This window comes from Equus przewalskii, chromosome 7, assembly GCF_037783145.1.
Source record: "Equus przewalskii isolate Varuska chromosome 7, EquPr2, whole genome shotgun sequence".
In the NCBI taxonomy this organism is placed as follows: Eukaryota; Metazoa; Chordata; class Mammalia; order Perissodactyla; family Equidae; genus Equus; species Equus przewalskii.
Genome location: NC_091837.1, coordinates 8,247,117 through 8,262,601, shown reverse-complemented (window position 1 = coordinate 8,262,601; position 15,485 = coordinate 8,247,117). Strand labels below are relative to the sequence as shown.

General features: G+C 49.9%; 1 protein-coding gene and 1 long non-coding RNA gene across 4 annotated transcripts in view; one reads left to right on the top strand and one right to left on the bottom strand.

Moving 5' to 3' along the window:
* The first annotated feature begins 5,244 nt into the window (after positions 1 to 5,244).
* Positions 5,245 to 10,818, top strand: LOC139084427 (uncharacterized). The gene is made up of 2 exons (XR_011541775.1): positions 5,245 to 5,633; positions 9,952 to 10,818. It is a non-coding gene; the product is annotated as an uncharacterized lncRNA (long non-coding RNA).
* A 7-nt stretch (positions 10,819 to 10,825) lies between these two features.
* ASCC2 (activating signal cointegrator 1 complex subunit 2) overlaps positions 10,826 to 15,485 on the bottom strand; it is a 41,179-nt gene continuing 36,519 nt past the window's right edge. For all 3 annotated transcript variants that reach the window (XM_070626922.1, XM_070626921.1, XM_070626923.1), the window contains 2 exons: positions 15,135 to 15,214; positions 10,826 to 13,802 (listed from right to left, as the gene is read on the bottom strand). In XM_070626922.1, the coding sequence (XP_070483023.1) occupies positions 13,631 to 13,802; positions 15,135 to 15,214 (252 nt within the window). In that variant the 3' untranslated portion in view covers positions 10,826 to 13,630. The remainder of the gene's footprint in view (positions 13,803 to 15,134; positions 15,215 to 15,485) is intronic.

Here is a 15,485-nt window from a genome sequence, read left to right as displayed (position 1 = left end):
ATCCTACAGTACTTGTCTTTTTGAGCCTGCCTTATTTAACTTAGCATAATGTCCTCAAGCTTCATCCATGTTGTAGTATATTACAGAACTTCTTTCCTTTCTAAGGCTGAATAATATTCCTTTGTAGCATGTATATACCACGTTTTGTTTATCCCTTCACCCATCGATGCACACTTGGGTTGCTCCCATCTTTTGGCTGTTGTGAATGATGCTGCTATGAACATGGGTGTACAAATATCTCTTCAAAACCCTGCTTTCAGTTCTTTTGGGGGTGTATACCCAGAACTGGAATTGCTGGATCATGTAGTAATTCTATTTTTGATTTTTTGAGGGACCTCCATACCGTTTTCCATGGTGGTTATACCATTTTGCTTTCCCACCAACAGTGCACAAGGGTTCCAATTTCTCCACATCCTCGCTAACACTTGGTTTTTTCTGTTTTTTCCACAGTAGCCATCCGAATGTGGGTGAAGTGCTAGCTCATTGTAGTTTTGATTTGCACTTCTCTAATGATTAGTGATGTTGAGCATCTTTTTATGTGCTTATTGGCCATCCACATATCTTTGGAGAAACGTCTAGTCCTTTGGCGATTTTTGAATTTTTTATTTGTTGTTGAGTTTTAGGAGTTCTCTATACATTCTGGCCATTAATCTCTTATCAGATATATGATTTGCACATATTTCCTCCCATTCCATGAGTTGCCTTTTTACTCTGTGGCTAATGTCTTTTGATATACAAAAATTTTAAATTTTCATGAAGTCCAATTTGTCTGTTTTTTCTTAAATGTTCTTTCCTTTTTAACTCTGACACTCCACTTCTAGAAATATATCTCCAGAATCACATGTGGGCGTGCACACACAAAAAGTCATTGGAGCATTGTTTGGAATTAAAAGAAGAAGAAAAATGTCCTTCAATAGGGGAGTGGTTAACTAAAAAAGTAGATTAATACCATAGGAATCTGTGTAGGCATTAATAAGATGGAGATGTGTGGTGGTAGAGAAAGATAAAGTGAAAACAAAAATCACGCTGCAAAATGGTATGTTTAGTTGTTTAGTTTGATCTTGTTGATGCAAATACATACACATTGATGTGTGTGTGTACAGACAAAATACTGAGGGATGCGCACTGAACTTTTCCTGGTGGTTATCTTCCAGGGGTGGAATTTCAAATAACTTTCACTTTGCGCAACAGATATTGACTTTTTTTCTCACAACAAGCAGATATTGATATTCTAATAAAAAAGATTGTATAAAAAAGAAACCAACTGGGGCCGGCCCGGTGGTGTAGTGGTTAAGATCGCCCATTCCGTTTCAGTGTCCCAGGGTTCACGGGTTTGGATCCCCTGCACAGACCTGCACACCGCTCATCAAGCCATGCTGTGGTGGCGTTCCCACATACAAAAAAAAAAAAAAAATAGAGGAAGATTGGCACAGATGTTAGCTCAGCAACAATCTTCCTCAAGCAAAAAGAGGAGGATTGGCAACAGATGTTAGCTCAGGGCCAATCCTCCTCACCAAAAAAAAAAAAAAAAAGAAAGAAAGAAACAAATTAAGTAAAAAATGGTTAAGGCGAATACTTAACCTTGAAAGAGACAAAATATAAAGTCAAATGAAAAAAGCAGGTCACAGATTCGTGTAAAGCATGATACACTCTTTTTGTGTAAACGTGTAAGAAAAAAATTGGAAGTGCTCACACCAAATTGTTAACAGTGGTTCATTTTGGGTGAGTCATTTTCCTTTCCGTTTTATTTTCTCTGATTTCTAAATTTTCTGAGTCAAGCATGTATTATTTTCATGATCGAGGAGTATAAATAAATTAAAAGAGGGCACCCAAAGAGAGTGTGAACACAGAGAGATGCAAAGTGTGAGCCCCCAGCCTTGGTTCCAGGCCTGTAAGCTGGCTGCTTGGCAGCCCAGGGCTCCCCTTCCTGAGCTCCGAGGAGGACTCATCCTTGACTGGCACTGCCAAGTGAGAGCTGGGCCCCCCCGAGCTCCCTGGGTGGGTCGCCCTTGCAGGGGGGGAAGTGAGGATTAGCACCCTCCTCAGACTGGCACCGAGAAGCTGTTTACTACTGGAAAAAAGTTCCCTCTCCCAAGCTCAGCCCAAGGCATTTCCTGGAGTCAACAGCTGGGACGGTCTTTACAGTTAAAACCCCACGGACTCCCTACCTGCTCCCCTCGCACAGGTGTCAGGAAAAGCTAAATGCTTGCGTAACTCATAAAGCAACTTCCAGAAGGTCTCTGAAATCCTCTTCTGAGAAGTTGGCGTCTGGTATAGCTCTGAGCAGACAGGACCGCTCCATTGGCCAAGAGTATTTGAGCTGATGTCCTATTCACCTAGCTTCTTTATCACATTCAAAAATCTCTCTCCAGGGGCCAGTCCGGTGGTGCAGCGGTTAAATGCACATGTTCCGCTTTGGCGGCCCGTGGTTTGCTGGTTCGGATCCCAGGTGCAGACATGGCACCACTTGGCAAGCCATGCCGTGGTAGGCGTCCCACACAGAAAGTAGAGGAAGATGGGCACGGATGTGAGCTCAGGGTCAGTCTTCCTCAGCAAAAAGAGGAGGATTGGCAGCAGATGTTAGCTCAGGGCTAATCTTCCTCAAAAAAAAAAAAAAAAAAAAAATCTCTCTCCAAACTGGTAGAACCTCTTTCCTTCCTTCATTCATTGTCATGCAACCAATACATCTTTGTTGTGTGCCTGTTCTTCTTGGCACTGTTCTGAACCTTGGGCATATAGTGGAGAACAAGATTCCTACCCTCTTGCAGCTCACATTCTATTAGGGGAGATAGATAGTAAACCAGAAACTAAATAAGAATTTCAGCTCCCATTAAGAGCTACAAAGAAAATAAAACTGAGCTACGTGTAGGGAGTGACTTGGGTTTGAAGAGCAACATTAGATGTTCAGGTTGGTAATCAGGGGAGTCTTCTCCGTGGAGATGACATCTGAGCTGAGGTTTGAATGGAAATCTTAGCCAGCTAAAGAGAAAGAATAAGAGCATTCCAGGAAAAGAGAACAGCATGTGCAAAGGCCCTGAGGTGGGCATGAGCTTGGTTTATTCATTGAACTGAAGGAAGTGAAGGAGTGCTAGGGAGGGTCAGATCCTGTATGGTCTTGTAGGCCATGCTAAAAGAGTTTGGATTCCATTCTAAGAAGAAACGGAAGCCCGTGGAGGGTTTCCGATTAATAGCTTACATTTATCAACTACTTACTATGAGCCAGGCATTGTACTAAATTCTTTGCAGTTTACACGTCACTTAATTTGAATAATAATCCAAGAGATTATATTATTATTCCCATTGACCAGCTCTCGTGAAGTGTAAAGAGCACTAATCTTAGAATGGACAGACCTGGGTTTAGAATTCAAGTCCCATCACTCACTGGCTGTGTGAGCTTAGGCAATTACCTACCCTCTCTGAGCCAGTTTCCTCATCTGTAAAATACCCACTGTGATAATGCACAACGGCAGCTATGACTCTTGTTATTTATGGAGATGTTGTCATCTTTGAGGGATGTCAAGAGGAGTAAGGATTACTGAGCAGTAAATCTTCACCAGCTGACTGCTTAATTAACCCAGGCAGGGGCTACCCCGGAAGCCTCTGGCACTCCAGGGCTGCCTGCCAAGGCTCAAATCTTTTCAGCTCTGGGTAGAGTCCAAGTTGTCCTGGCAGCTCAAAGAAAGAAGAAAGGCCTAGCCCTTAGAACATTCCAGGCTCGTCCCCAGTAGACACAAGCATGCTGCCTGTCACAGTCTGGGTTCCCTGGGAAGCAGACTCTGGGCTGGGGGTTAGCCAGCAGGAGGTTTACTTCTCAGGCTCATTTCATGCCTGCATCCTCTCGTTGAGGCCCTGCAAGAACGGATTTGCCAAGTAAAAATAACTAGATACGCTTTTACTTAGTAAACTTGTGAAGATTTTTAAAAATTTCAATATCCAGTGTGAGGAAAGGTATGGGAAACGATCGTTCTCAAATCCTGCTGGTGGGAAGGCCAATTTGACAGTAGAAAAAACTTGACCTAGCAATTCTAGTTCTAAGAATTTATCCTGAGAAAATAATCACGGATGCGGATAAAGATTTCGCCACAGGGTTGGTCCTTGGAGTTTAAAAGCAAATAATGAGAAACAATCTAAATGTACAACTGCAGGGAACTAGTTGAGTAAAGCATGGTGCAATGGAATATTATTAAGCCGTTAAAAAGGATGTAGAAGAGAAATGGGGAAATGTTCACAATGACTCATTAACTGAAAAAATGGTAATTCAGGGGCCAGCCCCGAGGCCAAGTGGTTAACTTCACGTGCTCAGATTCAGCGGCCCAGGGTTTCACCAGCTCAGACTCTGGGCGTGGACATGGCACTGCTCATCGGGCCATGCTGAGGCGGCACCCCACGTAGCACAACCAGAGGCACTCACAACTAGAATGTACAACTATGTACTGGGGGGCTTTGGGGAGAAGAAAAAAAAAGAAGATTGACAACAGATATTAGCTCATGTGGCAATCTTTAAAAAATAAATGGTGATACAGCATGTTTAGTATGATCGCATTTTTATGGAAAACCAGTGTGTAGGCAAGCCCAGTAGGATAGTGGTTAACTTTGCACATTCTGCTTTGGCTGCCTAGGGTTCTTGGGTTCGGATCCCCTACACATTGCTTGTCAAGCCATGCTTTGGTGGCGTCCCACATACAAAATAGAGGAAGTTTGGCACAGATGCTAGCTCAGGGCCAATCTTCCTCACCAAAAAAAAAAAGAAAGAAAGAAAGAAAGAAAAGAAAAGAAAACCAATGCGTATATTCCTTTTTCTAAAATAATGCTGGAAGGATAGAACTGAAACCTAACAGCAATTATTTCCGAATGGTAGGATTACCAGTGGTTTTCCTTTTTTGGTGCTTATTTGTATGAACCACACCGAGCATGTTCTTGCTTTTGTAATAAAGGGAGAAAGCAATGTAAGTTATTAAAAAAGAAATAGATTCCATCCCATAACTCAGCCAGCCCTTCCAATAACAAGGAACAAGGACTGTCCTACAAATGAGTTTGAGGTCTTCCGAGCAAAGGACAGAAATCAATGAATTTAAAATGTCTGAGCACTGTGCAGAGTTGGAGGGAATACAAATTCCTTGAACGAGATGGAGGTTATGGCAGCTGTTTGAGTGTTAGGGAAGGAGGAACACTCTGTACCGGGGGCAGGCACCGGCCCACGCAGAAGAACACGCACAAACACACACAAAAATAGCTGTCTTTTCTGGGCACTCTTCCAGGGCCAGGACTGGGCCGGGTGCCGTTAACACACCCCATGTCACTGGATCCTCAGTCCGAGGGGGACACTGCTCTCCACTCCATTTTACAGGTGGAAAATGAGGCTCAGAGAGGTTAAGTGTCATGCCCAGGGTAACACAGCTAGTGAGAATGGAGCAGAGGTTCAAACACAGGACAGTGATGCCAGAGGCTAGGCTCACGTCCACTGCTCCATGTGGTGTAAAAACCATGTTTCTCTTTTCTTTGGGGCCTTGGCCTGATATGCTTGGATTCATACACAGACTGAATGCCAAGGGCAGACTCCAGCCGGCATCAAGGACAAGACGATGATGGAATGCAGACGACGTGTTGGCTGGGAGCCACTCAGCTGACAGTCTGTGAGTACAGGGGTGCTGATGGCCTTCCTGTTGCTCCTGGCTTATCCTCCCTTCAAAATTCTCACACAGAACCTTCCTCAACTGCTCTGGACCCTTTCTCTCCACTGCATTCTTTTTTCTTTTTTATTTATTTATTTTCTTGCTGAGGCAGATTGGCCCTGAGCTAACATCTGTGCCAATCTTCCTCTATTTTGTATGTGCGATGCTTCCACAGCATGGCTTGATGAGCACTGTGTAGGTCCATACCCTCGATCTGAACACGGGAACCCCAAGCAGATGGCCAAAGCAGAGGCATGAACTTAACCACTATGCTGGCAGGCCAGCCCCTCCACTGAACTCTTGTAAGCCTGCCAGATCAACCCCCCCTGCTCAACCACCTTCAATGGCTCTCCGGTACCTGCACGATCAAGTTCAAATTCCTTAGGCTGACATTTAAGATCCCCACTACCTCAAACCTCACTTCACAGACCTCCCTTGCAGTGGGTCCCTTTGCTCTCCCATCTTGTGCATAGACATGGATTAGGCCTGAGTTGGAAATCTAGCTCTGCTCCTCTCCAGCGGGGTGAGCTTGGGCCGGTGGCTTCCCCTCTGTGAGCCCCGGTTTCCTCAAGTAAATACTTCACAGGGTGTCTGGGAAGATACGTGATCAAATGCTTGCGATGTGCTTAGCACAGGCCTATTAGGGGTGGTTTTGTTATGTTGATCCAGCGAGTGAACTAACGGGGGCTCCCTGCTCAGTCTTCAGGGACCGGCGCTTAATTAGCATATTCGATCCACAAAATACAGGCTGAGCTCTGGAGATGGCCGCGCAGCTGAATCAGCCAAGTGCCCCGCCCCCCATGCCAGCTGCTTGTTCCTGACATCCTTTCCATCCCTCTGAGACCCGATCACTTTCTTGTGTTCCCTTTTGTGTCGCTCGTCAATCTCTTCTTCCCGTCTCTAATACTGTCTTAAACCCCGGCAGCCTCGTGTCTTCCTCCGCAGCCCTTATCTCTTCCCCACACCTTTCACCAAGTAAGGGAGTCAGTCAGTCCTCTCTGCTTCCGTCCATCTTTCTCCCTTCCCGATGTCTGAGCAGACTTTCTGTCTGCCTCCTGTACAGGCTTCCAACACAGAGGCCACTTCCTGCCCTGGGACTGCAATTCTCCCTGATGGAATTGCCCTAAGCTTTCCTAGTGGGAACACCTCCTTCAAACTGGGCCCTCCAAGGGGCATCCCCTCCTTCCATTGGCAGACAGGGGAGACTATGGCAAAATGGAGACTTGGAAAATAGGTCCTGCCCAGCTTCATACTCTCCTCTCCTTTCCCCGTCCCTCTGCCAATGGAATGACTTGATTATAGGTTGTATCTATAGAAGCATGGTGTTTGGAATAAGGGAGGTGATAGGCCCTCTTTTCCATGCTGAGCCAACCACATGTAGAGTATTGTGGGTTCTGGTTTAAGTGCCAAGCTGTAGGGAGGCAGGAAAGCCGATGGGGTGAGAGCATGAACTTTGGAGACCCGCAAACCTGGGTTTGAATCTTGACTTGGCCACTTCTCGGCCACCACTGAACCTCTGAATGAGGCTTATCATCACGCCTATCACTTGTCTTTGCTTCAAGGATTCACCGAGATAATTTCCAGTCCCACAAGGTTGAACAGGGCCCTCCTCTGGGCTCCCAGGGCACCCATCACATACTTACTGGGCTGGATTGTGCCTGTCTTCTGCATCGGGCTCCTGTGTGTCCAGGCCATCCTGAGCCCAGAGGCTTCTGGGAGGACTGGCCTGGAGGAGTCAGGGCAGCTGTGCTGAGGGGGTGAGAGGTGGGGTCCACAGAAAGCCGGCTAGAGCACTGGCAGGAGGTGTCCTCCACCCCTTGCCTGGGTCCCTGTGACAGGGCAGCACCCTACGAGTTCACTGGCCTCACGGTGGGCTGGGACCACACACGCCTTATCCCAGCCACCCTGCAGACACCTCCAGTTTACAAAGACAACTGTGGCTCAGAGAGGTGAGGCCACCTTGCTCAGAGTCACAGAGCCAGGGAGGGGCTGAGGCGGAGTCTAGCCCCTGCTCTGAATGGCAAAAGCAAAACAGACCACTGGCCATTCGAGGACCCTGATCCCCAAGGCAAAGGTCTGGCCCAGCCATCGCCTGTTACTCTGAGTTAACACTCTGGAGAAGGAACCGATGCCTCTCTGTGCGGACCCCTCCTCAGCTGGGCAGTCTGTTTTTCCAGGTGTGACAGGCCACATGCATGCTCTCTGGCAGGTCACCCCGCTGGTCCTCATCTGTTGCCCCTTCCCTGTGACAGAGGCCAGCTGGACCTGGGGGCTGGGCGCTGCCTATTGAATCTGTCACGTGGGACCTGGTGAGCCTGTTGGAGAAAGGTGGGCAGCAGCCTCACCTTCTTCTAAACAAACTCCTGTCCAAGAGGTCTCAGGGCGACAGTTCCCAGGCTTCCCCAGAGACGGGACCCTCTGGGGAGGCTGCTTCAGGACAGAACTTGCCCATGGAGGCAACAGCCTTGGAGTTCAAGCCATCCCCCGATTCTGTCCTTCTGGTGAGAACTATCAGGAAAAATCCCAATAGAGGCAGCTCTAAAACTATTTGTGGCCCTGGGACCCCAGCATCCACGTTTGGAAAAGGGCCTCCTGGAAATAAGAGGTGATTTGTGCAGAGAGGTTTCCAGCAGAATGATTAAAAGAGGGGAGAGGGGGAACCTGCCCCAAATGCAGAGTAGACAGGGCTGCCCATGACAGTTTTCTCCTCTCCCATTTGAACAGGGTCTACTGCTTTCACAGTGTTCCCCCCCCGTTGTGGTCTCATCAGACCCTCACAATTACCCACACCCATGAGGCAAGAGGGCTGGGAGAATGATCATCCCCATTTCTCACAAGAAGAAACTGAGGCCCAGAGAGGTCAAGTGACTGACCCAAGGTCACACAGCTTATTGAACTTTAGGGCCCAGATCCCAGCCTCTTGACTCTTAATCTAGTGCTCTTTTCACCACCCCAGGCCACCTTTATGAACAAATTAACAATTAAAAGGACACACACTTGAGGCCTGGGAATGGCCCATGAAAGAATGCTAAGTAGATCAGACCATAATATGGGAGATAGGGTGGGAGCCTGCGTGTAAACTCTGCAAATAAAATCCCTAAATGTACAGGAATGATTGGTCCTCATCCACCGGGACCTCCTTTTCTACCAGGCTCTTCTGTTAAAAGCACTTTAAGGAGGAGAAAACCATAATTACCGCTTGTGCTGGCAGAGCACTTAAGGGACACGTCAGAGTGCTGAGGGTGGGCTCACACAGCCAGAAAAAGCATATTCAATGTCATAATTTCATATTTGGAAAAGCAGAATCAAGTACCCGTTGTTTCTGTAATTCAGACCGCAGCAAGTACAGCTCGACACAACCTCCATGGCTGGGAGACCCCCAGGAGCCCGTGGAGTCTAAGCAGGGAAACCTCCCCACCCCCAGGGGAGGAGGGGGTATCTCAAACCCCAGGGCCTGAGATTGGGGCGGGTTGGGGGTTTAAAGAGGTTGAGAACCTCTGGCCTAAATGCCCTTCCAGGCTCTCTGGGTTCTGCCAGTCTGTGTAAAATTCTCTTGATGATTATGGATTCTTGGAAGAGAATTTCCAGTATGATGTGAAGTCGGAATTTCACGCTCCCTTTAAGACACCCCTACCCCCGACTACACATCACAGCGGACGGAAGACGGTAGCCTTTAGACTGAATGCTTTACCTTGGTTCAGGCTGTAGAATTGCAACGACAGCCTCTGGCCACAGTCAGGCCCCACCGTGCTGCCCCAGCGCCCACTGAAGATCTAGGTGAGACCTGAGGCGAGGCTGCCCCTCATCTGGGAGCCCTGCAGGGGCCCTGGCCCCACCCCTCGCCTCACTGCGGACTACCTTCCCCCAGGTGGGTTCTCTGGCGCCCCCCTGGCTCCTTCTGGGCATCCCACAGACAAGATCTGGGTTCTAACACTCCTTCCTCGCCTCTGAGCCCCCTCTTCCTCTTCTTTGATGCCAAGTTCCTTTCAAGACAGGCCTCCCCTCCCGCCTTCTCTTCCTCATCTTCCATTCTTCCCACTGGCTGCCTCCCTACCACCTCCTGGCAGAGCTGGGGCAGAGCCCCCATGAGCCCCACCGCCTTGGCCCACTTGACCTCTCAGTGGCTGCCTGATGCTGTGACCACCACCCTCCGCTTCCAGAAAGTGTCTGCTCTCGGCCTCTTTCTGTTGACCTTGCCTACTCATTTCTTCATGTGTTTATTTATTAGGACTTAGCACAACTGTTACTAATCATTTTTCCAAAATGTCTTACCATCCAGATCCCCCTTGGACTGTGAACTCCATGAGGCCGGGGCCTGGGTCTTCCTCGTACATGCATGGTGCAGTGCCTGGCACCTAGGAGATCTTGGTAAATGTACACTGAGTGGATGCACTTGTCCTCCCAGCCGAGCTGACCATCCATGCCCCAAGCCCTAAGGGCACACAGCAAACACTGAGAGCTGCTGCTCTGGCCAACTGTGTAAGCCATAGCCTGGCCTGCGGCCCTAACTCGGGGGCTCACTCCCTCTCTCCCTCTTCCACATTCACCCTGGACCCTTTGACTTGCCCAGCCTCTTGGCCTCCTCCCAGGCCTCAGTGGTCCCCAGGCTCTGCTGTCCCCATCTCAAGTGAGTATGCTCTACCCTCAGCCTTTTCTCTGCATCCCCTGGAGAGGGACTGGACACAAAAATGAATTGCTCAATGGGCTTAACGGCAGACTGGATACACAGAGGAAAGGATAAATGAACTTGAAAATGGAAAGTGAAAAAATGGAACAGAGCATCTGAGATCTATGGAACAATACCAAATGGTCTAACACACATGTAATTGGAGTCCTATCAGCCCGGCCTGATGAAATGGGATTTTCCATCCTCTTGTTCTACAGCTCTTTCACTTGTATTTTCTTCTTTCTTTTTAAGGACAGTAGTAACAAGGATGTGCACATGGGGGAAAGGAGGAATGGCAGTTGGTTTTGGGGTGAAGAACACCATGGGCTTTAGGAGACAATCCTGGGACTGAATTCCCCTCCTGGTCACTTGATAAACGTATGACCTTGGGCAGGTACCCTCTCTGTACTTTCGTTTTCTCATCTGTACTTACCTTGTGAGGATGAAACAAGATAATGGGAGGAAAGAGCCCAGCAGAAACTCTGGCCATGGTCAGTGCTTTTATTCTCATTATAAATCATCACAGTCTCACCATCATTTTCACTTATGTGCATTCCCTTCCAGATTTGGTCTGTATGTAAAATTTTTTTTTTAACATTTTCACAATCATGGTACATTATCATCATGTATTCTTTCAAATTTATTCTTTTTTTTAAAAAAAAATTATTCTTGAATATTTAGTTTCCTATGTTGCTAGCAAGTCTTCATTGACATCATTTAAAGGGGGGGCTCCACAACACCCCCTTGCATTTTTGGTGGGTTTACTTTGTTGTTGTTGTTTCTCTCTCTGTATTATTTAACCCAGGCTCCTGGTGTGGCAGGGACAGGCAGGTCTCACTGATCTTTTGCTCTTCCAGACTGCACGTGGCTGTCTAAGGGGGGCACTCAGAAAGGATCTGCATCCAGGCTCTGCTGCTAAGTTGCCACAGGCTTTGGGCAAGTTCCTTGCCCTCCCTGGGCCCCCGGGTTCCCCTTTATAAACAATGACAGGCTCTGCCCCACCCACCTCACAGAGGCACAGAGGCATGGTTCAGACAAACACGTCCACCATCCTTGCCACTCACGGACTAGAAACAAAGACACTCAAGTCTTAAGTCTTCTCAGAGGCACACCGTCTCAAAGCTTCCTGGGAAATGCCTGTGATCGTCATGTTCTCTGTGAGGGTACAGAGAAGGCACTTAGAAAATTCCAGCTTAGGAACAGCAGTGGGGGTGGTGGGGCCCAGCGACCAAGTGGGCAGGGTTCAGGGCCCCCCTCCGACTTCACTTATAACATTTCTGCCATTGCCCATCTTAAACCTTGAGGCCTCCTCCGAGGATTTAATTGGTACCAAGTGGAAACCCATTCATCTGGTCCAGTGTACCCACTTTACCTATGGAAAAACTGAGGCCCCACGAGGTGAAGGGGTGTGCCTACCAGCACCATTCCAGATGACCCCTGAGCTGTTTTCAAAGCACTCCTGAAAGGGTGCTCTCAAGATCTGAAAGGAGAAATACACAGTTCCTCGAGGGAGACTAAGTTTGACCTGGCACTACATTCTGGAAAACTTGAAAAATCGCCTGTCTCCTCCAATCCTTTCAACCAGGATGCTCATGTGAGGCCTGACCAGCACTCTAGGTGGAAGGAGGGGTGGAGGACAGAGTAAAGGTGAGAGGGGCTGTAGGAACAGCAATGGGTAAGGCAGGTAAGCCGGGAGCTCCCTGACACCACCTCGCTGCACTCCAGGGCCAAGAGCTGAGTCTGAGGAGCTCGCGAGGGAGAGCGGCCCTTGGCTAATGCCTCTGGGAGGAAACAGAGTCTTCCTGCCACCTGTCAGGATGGCTGACCCCAGGCCTGATCTAGCTAATTAGGCAGTGCGAGGGGAGGACAGTGCCCCGATGTCTGCTCTGCATCTCAACGAACCATGAGAACTGGTGCGACACAGAGGAATTGCTATTGATTTTCACTTGTGCTGGCTGACCTAACAAAACTAATTCATCAAGTGCCTGTCTGCCTGGCTGCTTCAGATGCTCCTCCTAACCACGTGCAAATAAATTGCACTAGCATCTAGGGTGATTTGTCAAGGTCCAGCTGGGCAGGGGCTCCGGCTTCCTCTGATGGACTCCAGGCCAGGCCAGCAAACACTCCACTGTTGGTCTGCCATGGAGCAGCCACGTTCTGAGGGGAGTCCCCCAGGAATTCCTCACTTCCTCTCATCCCAGGCATTGGGACGCCTGGCAGCTGCTGCCGTGCCTGGAGCCGGTTGGCCATGCCTGGGCAGGGGCCTGGAGGAACTAGGCCCACTTGCTTCAACAGGACTTGGCAGTGCCATCCTCACTTGTTTCTTCCAGTCTCCGAGCCCTCGATTTTTGTGGATTTAACAGAGTGACTGCGTAACCAGGAGGCACTGAGTTCTGGTACTGGCTCTGCTGCTGGCCAAGTTCCTCGGGCCAGCTATGAGATGGAGATGACACCACCTAGTGGGGCTAGGACCCTATAAAAGCCAGGGGTCAGACTGACAGACCCTGTTCACCCACTTCCCAGCTGTGGCTTGGAGAGGTACCGTCAGCTCTCAGTGCCTCACCTTCCTCATCTGTACTATGGGGCTGAAAGCAGTACCTACCTCCTAGGATGGAGGCTGTGGGGACTGAATGAGAAAAGGGAAAGGACCGTAGGGCCTCACGCCCTGAGCCCTTTCCTCTACAGGCAGGGACCGGAGGCTCAGAGAAGGGAGTGATGTTCTCAGGGCCACACAGCAAGGCAGAGCCACATCAGGAGGGGTTAGAATGAGACGCAAGCATGAGAAGTCGATGAAAAGAGCACGGTGATCATCCTGCCCTCTTCCTCTCCAGACAGCGGCTGTCGCTGAAGAATGGGACACAGGGAGAGTGGGTCATGGGCACCTCATGGATCACTGCTTCAAAGGGTCAAAAACTTTATTCGCAGGCCTTTTTTTGTCTTTTGCTTTTGAATACACAGGTTTCCTGACGTCCAGGGAAAAAGGGAAGCGGTGTCTTGCTGTGTGAGGTTTGGGGGGCCGGCCTTGGGCTCTCCGTCCCCATCTTTCACCTGCTCACTGGGCCCAGGTTCCTCCGCTGTGGGATAAGGCACTGTGTGTTCTACAAGAAGGCGCTCGCGGCTGGCTGGTGGATGACAAGGCGGCCTTCTCAGGGGCTGCAAAGCTGAGGCTGTTGAGGGATGGAGTTGAACTTGGGGCCCCAGCAGAGGGCCAAGTGGTGAGGAGGCCCTAGGCCATGGTAATGCGGCCGGCAGCCTGGTGCTCTGCCGCCCTACTGGCCCCGGCGCAGCGGCTTCAGGATGGAATCATGCCTTTGCTTCTCTTGCGGTCAGCCATGGTTCTCCGGTTGTGGTTGGCTCGTGTTGCCTTGTTGGCTTCCTTCTTCCTGCGTTCCTGGGTTGTCTCACGGCTCTGCCCATGGCCCCGGGGGCTGCCAGCCACTGCTGTCGAGCTGTCATGCCGGTACCTGAGGGAGGAACAACCCACCCGCAGGAGAACCCATCAGCTGGAAGAGGCTCTGATGGGAAGAGCCCACGGCCTTCCTCAGAGGTCCCTGGGAAAGGACACACAGCTTGGGCTGGGACAACCATGTCCTAACTTTTGGTAAGAGGAGAAATGGAGCCTGGCAGGGGCCGGGCTATGGGGCTCCAGCCAGCCTTGTGCCTGCTGCTTTCTATTCTCTGAGTCTTGCCTCCAGATGGGCCCTGGCTAAGCTGTGGGGGAGGACCAGCAGCTATCAACAAGGAGAGGAGGAAGAGGGCTTGGGGGGGGGGGGTCCCTCCCTTCTCCATCCAGAGCCATGTGCTACAGACAAGATAATACTCTTCTTCCACCCCCCAGGGCCTTGCTTGCTGGTCTCCAAAGGCCAAGTGTGCTCACAGCCATAGCCTAGGACCTTTTCAGACCATCTCAACTGCTGGGTTTGCCCAGGGCTCTGTGCTCAGGAAGTTGGGATGGATGAGAAGACAGAGTTGCTCTGCTCTCTGATCCACAACCTTCTGTGGCTCCCCCTTGCCTTCAGAATGAGATCCAAATGTCTTCCCTCCTTGGTGAGACCTCCTGTACCCAGTGGGCAGTGCTATGGGAGTCCCAGGGCCAGGACAGGGGACTGGGCTTCCACCACTGGCCTGGCCTTTAGCGGAGGGGGAGCCTTAGGCAGGTCTTTGGCCCTCTGGACTATTTCCTCACTGGGAAGACAAGGGGGATGAAATTGAGGAGGCTGTGGTTACTCGTTCCCAGCTCCCCTCCAAAAACCCCTCTCCCTAACCACACCTGGGCTTTGCCTTTCTGTCCTCACATGACAAACTCCTTTGTACCCTGTCTACCTTTAAGGGTCCAGCTCCAGTGTCCGCATCCCTACCAAGGCTCTGTCAACCATAAAGGATGTGTATCTGTCTATTTGTTTTGGCTTTCCCACATTTTACACTCTGCCTGACCCAAGCTAGCCCTGGACACGTCGGGCTCCCACACTGGGTGATAAACTCTTTGCAGTGTCTATCAAGTAATGGTTATAAGTGTGGTGACAATAGTTACAAGAACAGGGCCATTTGAGCCCAATCTTTGCTCCACCACTTACTAGCTGTGTGACCTTTGGCAGGTTACTTAACGTCACTGTGCCTCAGTCTCCTCCTCTGTAATACGAGGATAATGCTAATCGTAGCTATTTCATATGGTTGTTGTAAGAGCTACATTAATACACATAAAGCACTTGGGGTTTATGTGTGGGCTTGCTGGATGGTTGGCTGGGCCTTGCCCAGATGGGCTCCCTCCCACCAGAAACAGCTCCTTAAATGCTCACCCCTTCCTGGCGAGGAAGGCCATGCGCCTGGCTTCTGCTTTCTCCCGCAGCACTGCAGGGTCCTGCACAAAATGGTCAGGCTGTGGAGGGGAGGGGAGAAAAGAATCAGGAGCCGCCCCATTTCCCTAGGCTGTGGTGAGGCTATGCCTGACTGAATCTCGGTGATGCCTCCATGTCAGGAGTGGGGGGAAGCCACAGCAGGGTAGGGTGATGCCCCAGAACGGAGCCAGGCTTGCTATGGTCCAAGGTTTCCACTAGAAGCCTCCGTCCTCTGTCCCTCCCAGTTCCCTGAGGGGGACACGGCTGAAGGGACTGAGGCCTCCTGGACAGGCATGGTGGGGCAGGCGGCCA